Consider the following 12,333-nt stretch of genomic DNA (forward strand, 5'->3'; position numbering starts at 1 on the left):
AGTGTATATATGCGACGAGGATTGCACTATATAAGGTATTTGAGAAACCTTTCAACATTGACTCTAGAGATAAGCAAGTGCTATTTTCCTAGCAATACTTCCTATAAATACTAGAGAATCATCAAAGGAAAGGTATAACATTGGAGTTTGCTGCCTGTAAGTAGTATCCTTTTAAGTATTCATTAGTTTGTCCATTTAAAAAACATGTATTGACTCCTGCTGTGTACCAGGCATGCGCTAGGTAGGCACTGCGGATATGGTTCCTGCTCTCCTAGAACTTAGTTTCTGTCTCCAGAAAAAGAAAGAAAGGATGAAGATAAAGAGCAATTTTAAGATTGGATAAAAAGAAACTGGACTCTACACTTGGTAAAGTACAAAAAGGACAAGTGAAAAGGGAAGGGACGGTGTGGGTTGGGTTGACAGGAACGCTGGAACAGAATTTGTGTTTAACTCCATGGAGAGGCAGCAAACAGTGAAGAAAATGATTGCTAACGATGCCCAGCTAGAATGTGGGGATCCTCAGTGTGAAAGACGCAAACCTACTTGTGTTTAGTTCAGAAGCTTTGTGTCACTAAGAAAGCTTTAACTCTGATCAAACGCCACAAAATTACATTTCCATACTTTAAATTTACCAATTAGAGTCTTGACAGCAAATCGTCAGGGTGAATTGTCGGTGTATGTGCCACAATGCTTTCCAGAACCGCTTTGCTAACTACCAAGTGGCAGAGCGATGACTGTGAACATTCTTAAATAAGTCGTATTTATTGCAGATTTGTCTGGTTTGCCTCGCTAAACACCGCCAGCCTCTTGGTGCAGTACTACTGGTTGCCGCACGGGGACAGCACAGGATCAAGAAGAAGAAGGCAGGCTACTCACCAAGCAGAGCTCCTCTCTACTGAGAATCACACTCAATGGCAAGACGTCGCTGAGGGGTGGGGTAGAAGCTCCGTCACAGTCAGCAAGGAGTTGGGGGTCTTTGGATTCGTTTTAAAACAATGTTGGAGCAGAGGCAAGTTAGAAGCACCTTCAAGCATCAATGAAATCCGTATGAAAAGCATCTTGAGAAGGTAATTAATCACAGACTTGGTCTAGATCTCTGTTCCCCGCAGTAACCGCCAGCTGCATGTGGTTACTGAATGGAATTAGGATGTGCTGTGGGTTTGAAATACATACTGGACTTTACTTAGTACTAAAAAAAAAAAAAAAAAAAAAAAAAGTAAAATATCTCTAATACTTTTTACAGTGATTACATGTCATAAGGATATCATTTGGGATATTTTGGATGAAATAAAATACACAATTAAATTCATTTTATTAGTTTCTTTTTTTCCTTTTTAAAATGTGGCTACTAGAAAATTTAATATTCTATACATGGCTCTCATTATATATCTTTTAGTACTAATTCTAAAAATATTCCATTTTTAGATGGGATTTAGATTTCCTGAATGTTTTTCTTGACTTAAGGATGACTTCAGAAAGTAATTTCTATTTGGAATGAAAATGTATTGTAGTCTGAAAGTTGGTTACTGTGTCCCAATACACAGATAATCTTTGAATCTTGTAACACTGCATAAGAAAATGTTCTTTCTTGTCTTACATTAAAGCTTCCTCCAGGGGATTTAATGCGATAAAAATCCCTTGTTTTCTCAGAAGTCTAGCAAATAAGAGGGTGAATGATCACGGTAATTATCTCTAAATGAGGAGAAGTGATCTGATAAGTGGTTTTGCCAAAGACAATGTTCACGTGATCCATTGAGGGGAGACTCCTGAAAATGATTGCTTGTAGTACCACAGCGATTCCTGAGAGAGATTGTGCTATCTCCTGTTTGAGGATCTTTGAACATATTGTAGATTCTCTGTGCTTTCCATATTGATTGAGGTGGAAAGAATTTAACCTGCTGTCATGTGTGGGACTGTCATATCACAGTGATTCTCAAACTTGGCTGCACGTGATAAGCCCCTAGGAAGCTTTAAATAAATCCCAGCTGCCCAGCCCACACCCTGGACAAATTAATCTTTGGAGGATGAAACCCAGGTATTTACGATGTGCAACCAAGTTTGAAAAGACTGGTATAGTTAAGAGTGTGGGCTCTGCAGTCAAATCCTGGCCACTTCCTAGCCACGTGACCCTGGGTAAGAAACTTAACCTCTACAAACACTATGGTAGAAAATGGGTGATGAAAGTAACACACCTAGTAGGATTGTCATGTGGTTTAAATAAGATAACCTATGGAAACCACTTAAAAGAGGGCAGCCATGGAGTAAGTTTATTATGAACTAATAGCTTTCTTCTTTCATATTAATTTCTCTGGGAGACATTCCCAGCCATAGTCCCCGCCTTGACACAAATTCATCTAGTGGATTGCATGTATTTTCCTATAACATTGCTTCATTCATACATAAATTCATTTTACAAGTAGTCATGAAGCATCTACTGTACTCCGAGAGTGATAGAAGACCCAAAGGAAGTACGTGCACCTGCCTCACCCCCTTGGATTTTAATTTCCCTTGTAGGTCTGTGTTTTCCCAGTCAGATCATAAGCATCGTGAGCTCTGAGACCAGGTTTCATGCCTGGCCAGCCCCAGGCCCCAGCACCCAGCGCTGCCGACGGGAAACTGCAGGGCACTCTGCTGGGTACCAGGGAGCAACCCGCTTGTCCTCAATATGTATGTTTCCTCAAGTGTAAATTGGAGATAGTCCATCCATGACTGTTGTGAAGATTACAGGTCTGACCACGCGCTGTGGATACAGCTTGTCAGTGTCCACTGTCAGACCCTCAGGATGCAGTGCCCACCAGGGGGCAGCAGGTCTCGGCCGAGCGGCCGGCCGCCGTCGACGTCAGGACCAGCGCCCCGCCCCGTGACCGTGACCCCGGGCGGCGCGGGGGCAGCGTACAGCTCCGCAGGCTGCCGGGGCGGCGGGAGTCCTTCAGGCCGCGCGATGGGTGCCGAGGCTTCCGGGAGCGGGCCAGCGCTGCGGGAGCTGGTGCGCGAGGCCGAGACCAGCCTGCTCGAGTGCAAGGTGTGCTTTGAGCGGTTCGGCCACCGCCAGCAGCGGCGCCCACGCAACCTGCCCTGCGGCCACGTGGTCTGCCTGGCCTGCGTGGCCGCCCTGGCGCACCCGCGGACGCTGGCCCTCGAGTGCCCGTTCTGCCGGCGAGCCTGCAGGGGCTGCGACACCAGCGACTGCCTGCCGGTGCTGCACCTCCTGGAGCTCCTGGGCTCCGCGCTGCGCCCGGCCCCAGCGGCCCCGCGCGCCGCCACCTCCGCCCCCGGGGTCCTCACCTGCCACCACGCCTTCGGAGGCTGGGGGACCCTGGTCAACCCCACTGGGCTGGCGCTGTGTCCTAAGACGGGGCGGGTCGTGGTGGTGCACGACGGCAGGAGGCGTGTCAAGATCTTTGACGCGGGGGGAGGATGTGCGCATCAGTTTGGAGAGAAGGGGGACGCTGCTCAGGACATTAGGTATCCACTTGACGTCACCGTCACAAACGACTGCCATGTGGTTGTCACCGACGCCGGCGACCGCTCCATCAAAGTGTTTGACTTTTTTGGCCAGATTAAGCTTGTCATCGGAGGCCAGTTCTCCTTGCCTTGGGGTGTGGAGACCACCCCTCAGAATGGGGTCATGGTAACTGATGCGGAGGCGGGGTCCCTGCACCTCCTGGAAATCGACTTTCCAGAAGGGGTCCTCCGGAGAACTGAACGGTTGCAAACTCACCTGTGCCATCCCCGGGGGGTGGCGGTGTCCTGGCTCACCGGAGCCATTGCGGTCCTAGAGCACCCCCTGGCTGTGGGGACCGGGGCCTGCAGCACCACGGTGAAGGTGTTCAGCGCAAGTATGCAGCTCATCGGCCAGGTGGATGCCTTTGGGCTGAGCCTCTTTTTCCCCTCCAAAATAACCGCCTCCGCTGTGACCTTTGATCACCAGGGGAACGTGATTGTTGCCGATACTTCTAATCTGGCTGTCCTATGCTTAGGAAAACCTGAGGAGTTTCCAGTACTGAAGCCCATCATCACCCACGGTCTTTCCCATCCTGTGGCACTGACCTTTACCAAGGAAAATTCTCTTCTTGTGCTGGACAGTGCAGCCCATTCTATAAAAGTCTATAAGGTTGACTGGGGGTGATGGTGGGAGTCTTGGGGCCTGGCATCAGACGCCCTGGAGCTGCCACTGCTGAATTGTTGAACCCTGGATAAATTACTTAATCTCATCTGTTCAACAGAGATAATTATAAGTGCCTGGTAGACTTACAAAGGTTGGGATAATTATTAAAGGATAATAATTAAATCTACGATTTATGGATTATGTACTCCCTGTGCTAAGAAATTTGCTAATATTAGCTCCTTTAATCCTTACAATTACCCAATTTCTATTATGAATCCCATTTTAGAGATGAGAAAACTGAGACCCAGAGAGCTTAAGTGATTTACCCAAGGTCACATTTACTTACTATGACAGTCACAAATGGAACTCAATTCTGACTCCAAAACCCCTTGCTCTTAAATAAGATAACAGATGTGGAAAAATATATGTGGGTGTATATTGTTGCTATGTGTACTCTATTTACAGGTAGCTATTTAGTTAGATGCACAGAGAAAGGAGACTTTATAGAGTTCAAGAGAAAAAGGATTTTGTGGTGGACATCAGTTTAGTTCAACTTGCAGTTCCTTTGGTGGCTCATTAGATGGAGTTACTGTGGATCCTGAGTTACTTGAATAAGAAAAACTATTGAAATTGCTTATTCAAGAGGTCAACGCGTATCTTAGTACCTGTATCTCCTCCGCTGTAGGTACTCAGGAAATACTACTTGGTTTATTGAGAAAGGCTTGTGTTGACGTAAGTTCTAAACTCCTGCGGAATGCTCTACCCCTATACTCCGTGTTAGAGGGCTGGATGTTATTTCTGTTCATGTTAATAAAGAGATAAGTCACCACAATCAGTTCATGGCAGAAATGATTTTGCCTGCCTTTTTATCATCAGTGGTAACCTGAAGCACTTTGGTGATGGGGTTTTTCTCTGTCCAGTTTAAATCTGTCCCATGTGTTGCAAACACTGTGTACTCAATAAACAATTCCCTTGATCCTGAGTCAGCATTTAGCCACTGGTAAACAGTTAAATACTTCTTGAATTGAAGTATAGCCTTGACCAAGGTAATTCCTGCTTCAACGTTGCAATTGATTAAGTGAATAGGTGGAAATTTCGGGTGAAGTGGCCAGTTCTTTGTAAGTTGTGTGTGTTTAGCTAGTGTAAACATTTCAGAGTTGAGGGCTGTTGGAATAGTACCAAATAACTGACACCTCAGAAGCAGCAGAAAAAATTTTTTCTCAGGGAGAAAATATTGGTTCTGAAAGGTGAGAGTTTGTTTTAGGTAATAGCTGATACTTTATCAGCAATAGCCTTCTATTTTACAAAGCATTTTAATAGATAGAATGTACATTCTAGGGATAACCCCCAAATTATGAATAAGATTATAGTTTGTCCTGAAAGAGTGAGCTTGGCTCCCTTGCCAGTCCACAGAGCCCTTTTTGCTTCAATGCGCCCATCATGCAGTGCTAATAAGATTTCAGGCACCCTGGACTGATCACCATTTGTAAACGCATTCCAGATAGGGATTCTGGGAACAGCCCCAAGCCCTCACGCTCACCCAACCCTTAGAAATCGCCCTTGGGTCTGTGACATCACAGGTATTCTGGGTTGCGTAACAAGAAAAGTTGTCTCAGGTGGAGATACGGGTTCAGACTCGGTCATTTGTGAGTAGGGCAACCGTGCATTGACCTTAAAAACATTTTCCTCGGGAACAATGACATTTTATTATTATTTATTTATTTTAAATCTTTTATTTATTTATTTTTTTATAAATTCATTTTATTTATTTATTTGGGTGCGTTGGGTCTTCGTTTCTGTGCAAGGGCTTTCTCCGGTTGCGGCAAGCAGGAACCACTCTTCATCGCGGTGCGCGGGCCTCTCACTGTCGCGGCCTCTCCTGTTGCGGAGCACAGACTCCAGATGCGCAGGCTCAGTAGTTGTGGCTCATGGGCCCAGTTGCTCTGCAGCATGTGGGATCTTCCCAGACCAGGGCTCAAACCCATGTCCCCTGCATTGGCAGGCAGACTCTCAACCACTGCGCCACCAGGGAAGCCCCAACAATGACATTTTAATGGCCTCCGGGTCAGTTGAGCCAATCAAGGCACCTTCTCCTATTTGGAATTATCAGTGGCATCGTATTTGCCTATAGAGCTGTGCGTATGTCTTTTTCAGGCCATGTGTGATCTATGCAGCACGTGTGGAGATATCACTTGTTACCATGTGGATTACCCAACCGGAAGAATGGGGCATGAGTTCCTAAAATGATGTGGGAGCGAATCAGAGAGGTGATAACAAGTGACCTTGTTAACGGCTGCCTCTACTTGGCAGATGAACAGGCTCGGGAGTGGGTGCACATGCTGAAGGAACAGGTTCAGTAACCCGCAAGGCAGATGCTAACTTCACCTTCCGGGCTGTGTTCTTTAAAGCAAGCTGGTTAAAGGGCTCAAACCATGCCCCACTGAACTCCAGGTTATTAGAGGAATTGGAGAGTCTGAGGTAGGCAGGAGGAAGTAATCACAGCAGAAAGTAAACGGTTCCAAAGTGATGGAGGAGAGTTGGAATGACTCTCCAGAGACCAGAGACCAGGGGTAAATGGAGAAGGAGAAGTAACAGACTTTTCCTGAATGTCCCCCTCACTCATGTGCCCTTAGGCCAGCACTGCCCACCCCGCGCCACCTGGTGAATCCAGAAAAGCAGCAAAGGCACACTCAGCGGCACTCACATCACCTTCCATCTGTTCTAGTTCTGCTCGATACCTGATCCTTGGATTGTCTCCTGTTTTTGACCTTGTTCTGCCCTCTGGACTTGCCACCTGGACTTGATTTTCCTTGGCATTTTCTAAGGACTTTGGTTCAGCGTCATAAATCTTCCCTTAGCAAGACACACTCCGGATCCCAGAACCCAAAGCATCACCATTTTGCTTGTGCCTCGTCTAGACCTTTCCTGCTAAGTGGAGTGCACACCTCACTGAAAGTGAATTATGTGCCTTTTGAGGAAGAAGCAGTATTCCATATACCTCAGAAAAGCGAGGAAGAACCCCTGATGATAGCAATTGAATCATCCTACACCTGCCGCAGAAAGAAGAAATGTAGACTGGTGGCTAGTGCTCTACTAGTAGTGACGGCTGTGGTGGCACGCCATGGTTAATAAGGATGTGAACTTTTTTCTTGAAGACTATGTAGAAAATATGATAAGGAGGCTACCACAACTCACCACAGCTCCCGTGCTGAACAATGATGGTGTCTGCTGTGCCCACGACCCCTTCTAAGGAAAACCTCCCCTCCCACAGGCCCCGCTGATGAGCCAGCCCTCGGCCACCATATTTCCTACTACCCGACCCCCTCCAGCAATAGCTGATTGGATTAGGGGTGCGCACCCAACTGAAGAATAGCCTGTTCATTAATGTCCCATCAAATATATTAATTAGACCAGGAAAGCGGCCTACAAATTGGCCTGGGATGAACAGGTTTTTCCGAAAAGGGGCAAGGAGTTCCAATTAGAGTCTTTTTTTTGAGGCGGGGGTTGCCTGTTTCTTTTTTAATTGAAGTACAGTTGATTTACACTGTTGTGTTTCAAGTGTACAACAAAGTGATCCAGATATACATACATCCTTTTTTAGATTCTTTTCCCTTATAGGTTATTACAAAATATTGAATATAGTTCCCTGTGCTATATAATCTATTTCCATTTTCAAACCACTGATGGATAAATCTGGATGGACTGAAATTGGTGATATAGGAGGCCAATTCCATTACATTTTGGAGTTAATTTCCACAAAATTATACAGGCCCGTCAGGTGGACACTAAAATACAAATCTTTTTTTTTGTTTTTTAGATAAATTTATTTATTTGTTTGTTTTTGGCTGCGTTGGGTCTTCGTTGCTGTGCACGGGCTTTCTCTAGTTGCAGTGAGCGGGGGCTACTCTTCGTTGAGGTACGCGGGCTTCTCATTGCAGTGGCTTCTATCATTGCGGAGCACGGGCTCTAGAATGCAGGCTCAGTAGTTGTAGCGCACGGGCTTAGTTGCTCTGCAGCATGTGGGATCTTCCCGGACCAGAGCTCAAAGCTGTGTGCCATGCATTGGCAGGCGGATTCTTAACCACTGCGCCACCAGGGAAGCCCTAAAATACAAATCTTAAAATTAGTAATTTTTCTTCTCTGACAAATCAGTAAGAAATACTTTATATAAATTTGCTGGAAGCACTATTTGTACATGTCAGACACATGAGGATAGCCAAATGCATTCTGATCATGGACGAAATTTATCAGTTCATGGAGTTTGTTTTTCTTTTTTGGTGATGTCTTTAGGTTTTAGCATTAAGGTTGTGCTGGCCTCATAAAATGAGTTGGGAAATGTTCCCTCCTCCTTTATTTCCTGAAAGAATTTGTGTGATATTGATGTCATTTCTTCTTAAATGTTTGATAGAGTTCACCAGTGAAATCTAGTGGCCTAGGAGATTTCTTGTGTGTGTGTGTGTGTGTGTGTGTGTGTGTGTGTGTGTGTGTGTCCAGAGTTTACAGTTGTTTTCTGTAGAAAGACGAGTTGGAGTTTACTCAGCCATACTGGAACAGGAAGTTTATCAATTAAAAAATAACTTTTAAATTTCTTTGATTTTTTTTGGCAAGCAATTATTCACTGAATATTTCCTGTGTGCTCATTTTGTGTTGAGCAAGGTGTGAAGCAGTGAGGACATGAAGGTTTCTAGGCACGGATGGTCTGCAGTGGAGATGGCCAAGCTAACCAGAAGAACACGGCACAGAAGTGTAAGTGCTCTGGAAAGCACGTGCTCAAGGCGCTAGGAAAAGTCAGCGCCCCAGATGGCCAGAACAGAGCCAGCATATTGGAAGAGATGATGTCACCCTAGAATTTCAGACTGATTAATGTCATAAATACTGGTCACTTCATCCAAAACAAACTAAACAGTTGTATTTAAGCCTGTGTTGTTTCTTCATGGTCCCAACATCACGGGCTACTTTTCTGTAGATGTAGCCAGTCGGGATTCTGGGACCATATAAAGAAGACAAAATGACAGCTGTGTTTCTGAGCATCTGGGGGTACTTTCTGATATTTTTACATTTAGCTAAACACTACAGTAGTAAATTTAGTAATATCTGCCCGGGTCAAAAGTGCCCCATTTGAACAAAGCCTATCTATTATTAAATAAAATCCATCCCGCAGTGAAACATTTTATAATCCTCTCCCACGTTTAGTCCTTTCCCATCATCCTGGCAGCCACAGATTTTATGGGAGGAGGAGTCAAAGGGACATAACAAATACTTCACTAATTCAGAGATTCTTGTCGTTGGAGGCATCCTCCTGTCTCCTGTGCTCTTGACATCTCTCGATGCTCAGCACCTGCTTGTTGTTAAATCAGGACCTTGCCAAACATCTTGGCATGAGGGTGTTACTCAAGTCCTCCCGTCCTCCAGCTTCAGCAACTCAGGGGGCATCGCTCCCATGCACTAACCACAGGATCAGACAGAGGCAAAATATTGAAAATAAAGACATTGCAAGTTTTCACCTGGAGCTTTTTTTTTTTTTTTGCTGTACGCAGGCCTCTCACTGTTGTGGCCTCTCCTGTTGCGGAGCACAGGCTCCGGACGCGTAGGCTCAGCGGCCATGGCTCACGGGCCCAGCTGCTCTGCGGCATATGGGATCTTCCCGGACCGGGGCACGAACCCGTGTTCCCTGCATCGGCAGGCGGACTCTCAACCACTGCGCCACCAGGGAAGCCCCACCTGGAGCTATTTTTAATGAATCGGAAACCGTCTGTGAAAAGAGATCAGAAACAGTGACTCATTTCAGAGAACAGTGTTGGAGAAATAGGGAGCCTTAGAATAGTTTCGGCTCCAGGCACCCAGCACTTGGTCAGGATATTCAGAAAAGCTTCTCCAATTCTGATGGAAACCACCCTAAATAATGTATTGATTTGATGGGATATTTCACAACTGAGTTCAGAGATTTTTTTTTTCTGCCAGGGCATGTGTTAAGTTATCTATAAGGTCCTATTTTTGTTGTGAAACTTGCCAAATAATTTATGAATAGTATTTAGCACCATCTCTTCATGTAATCACCGTCATTGAAAGGCTTCCTGTCAGATTGTGACCTTCACTTGGGTTCCACGCTCTCTCTTCCAGCCAGGTTAACTCATTACCGTCTCCCTCGGGGGAGAACAGGCTCCCACCTGCAGCTGTTCTGCTGGTACACTCTGAAGCTGGCTCCTACCCCATCAGGAGCAGTATTAGAAGCTTCTAGTTAGAGGTTTTCCTGCTGGTGCCTGGGGTCTGCCATCCGGGGTATAGGCCTCGCTGCTGGCTACCATCTAGGCTAAATCAGCGGCCTTGACTTAGCTCTTACCCTCAGCTCTGTCATCCCAACCTGGATACTACATCTTGGTTCCAGCTTTGCCCTCGCTCTGCTCTTTTAGGCTTCCTTCCCTCTGTCTCTAGCTGTGACCTACTGTGACACTTTCTTACCTAATGCTGTTAGCGACCATGGAATGTATGAGGTTGAAGTTTTTTTGACCATTACAGGGCAGGAGGCAGAGGATAAGAAAATAGCAAGTGGAAATGGTACCAAGAATGACTGGCTTCTCACTGGCTGCAGTGGCTCTACTTTGGGTACCATCCTTCAGTTCTTATGTAGCCTTATCTCATTGTCACTGTAGCCTAGGAAATAGTTGTTGTTGGCGTTTTTACAGATGAGGAAACTGAGGCACAGAGAGGTTAAGTAAATTGCTGAAGGTCATACAGACAGAGAGTAGATAAACTAATCTCTTTGAGCCTTAGTTTCTTTCTGTAGAATGCAAATTTAATAGTACCAACTTTCTAGAGTTGTGAGACCTACATAAGTTTATACGTGTGCAGCAGAACACAGGGTAAGCATTCAAATAATTCTTAGCATTATTTTGAAGCATTATTTTGAAGCATTATTTTGCTTGAACCATTTGGGGGCAAGGCAATACCTCTGTTTTTAAGCATAGAAGTTAATGATTATGAAGCTTAGACCTGCAGGAAGCCATCTGTGCTCTGACATAGGGAGAGCCTGCCTGACAAAGAAGCCCATAGAAAAGAAAGCAGAGCTGAGAGACTGAGGAAGATGACATCCATGTAGCATTGTTGAGTCCCCAATTTTTCTGTTCCCAAAGCTGGACGTAACCCTGGATGTCATGGTTATCTGAGCTGACAAACTCCCTGTTCTCCTGAAATAAGTTTGAGCTGGGTGTCTGTGACTTTCATCTAAAGGAGCCTCAAGAGAGTCCAAGGTAGAGGCTTCTAGAAAACATCACATATTACGAGGACTTTTCTTTACACCTTATGTCAAGTCAGCACAAAGCTGGTTTTCAGTCTATGCTCAGAGATCCACAATAGAAGAAAATGATTTGGCTCCCTTGAGTTTTGAGTGGGTTGTCAAACTACTAATAAATTGTTTGACTTTTTTGAGAAGTGGGAGGAGAGTCGCCTGATACCAATTTAAAGTATTTTTTTGAATTATCAGAGCTCCTTTGATACATAAGATTTTAAAGTTTGGTAGGATCATAGAAATGTTGATGTCTAAGTCCCTTACTTTCCAAATGAGTAAATTGAAGCCCGGAGAGGTTAAGTAACTTGGACAAGTGATTAATCTTCTTAGGAGAAAAACCAGAATTCTAAACCTTGCTGCTGTTTGAATTCTCTCTGATTTTGGATTTTCAGCAACATAAGCTGCACACAGCATTTTTTTCTACAGAGATATGCAGAATTGGAGAGAGTCAGCAGCTGATGTCAGCTCTCCTGACTCCTAACCTAGTTTGGTTTTCCCATTGTATCTTGCTTCTTCCTATAAGTAAACACTTTTCTCGTAACCACCATTTTTCCTTATCATACTATAACGTATATAAGCATGTGACAAATATGTAGAGTAGAATTCTAGCCCTACAGGATGTTACTAGAATGGGGGTAATATGGAAAAAGAGGTTCTGTATTTAAATGAATTTATGAGTTAAATGGGTTTCTTTATTGCAGTAGATCTCAAAGCCATTAATAAGCTATTTTGTGCTATAAATTGCAAAATATAGGGAATGGTTAGAAACAGGATACAGTGTTTTCCAAACTGATCTGACCCCAGGTCTGCTGTTATGGGTAATGCTGTATTAGAAGCCTGAATTTTCACATTTCTTTTCCAAGGCTGAATATCTGCCTTTTCCCATAATTCCATTCTGCCCTTTTCTTTGGTGTTCTTTCTGGGTCTCCAGTTTTTAATT

General features: G+C 44.8%; 1 protein-coding gene across 1 annotated transcript; it reads left to right on the forward strand.

The window, feature by feature from the left end:
- The first annotated feature begins 2,901 nt into the window (after positions 1-2,901).
- On the forward strand, positions 2,902-5,095 carry NHLRC1 (NHL repeat containing E3 ubiquitin protein ligase 1). The gene has a single exon (XM_060164271.1). It carries the CDS (start codon positions 2,942-2,944, stop codon positions 4,127-4,129), a length of 1,188 nt encoding a protein of 395 aa, XP_060020254.1. The 5' UTR covers positions 2,902-2,941; the 3' UTR covers positions 4,130-5,095.
- The last annotated feature ends 7,238 nt before the right edge of the window (positions 5,096-12,333 follow it).

Source organism: Lagenorhynchus albirostris, chromosome 10 (assembly GCF_949774975.1).
Source record: "Lagenorhynchus albirostris chromosome 10, mLagAlb1.1, whole genome shotgun sequence".
Taxonomy (NCBI): Eukaryota; Metazoa; Chordata; class Mammalia; order Artiodactyla; family Delphinidae; genus Lagenorhynchus; species Lagenorhynchus albirostris.

What these genes read in the sequence shown, in the direction of transcription:
- NHLRC1 (XM_060164271.1), top strand. Translation starts at nt 2,942, where the DNA reads ATGGGTGCCGAGGCTTCCGGGAGCGGGCCAGCGCTGCGGGAGCTGGTG.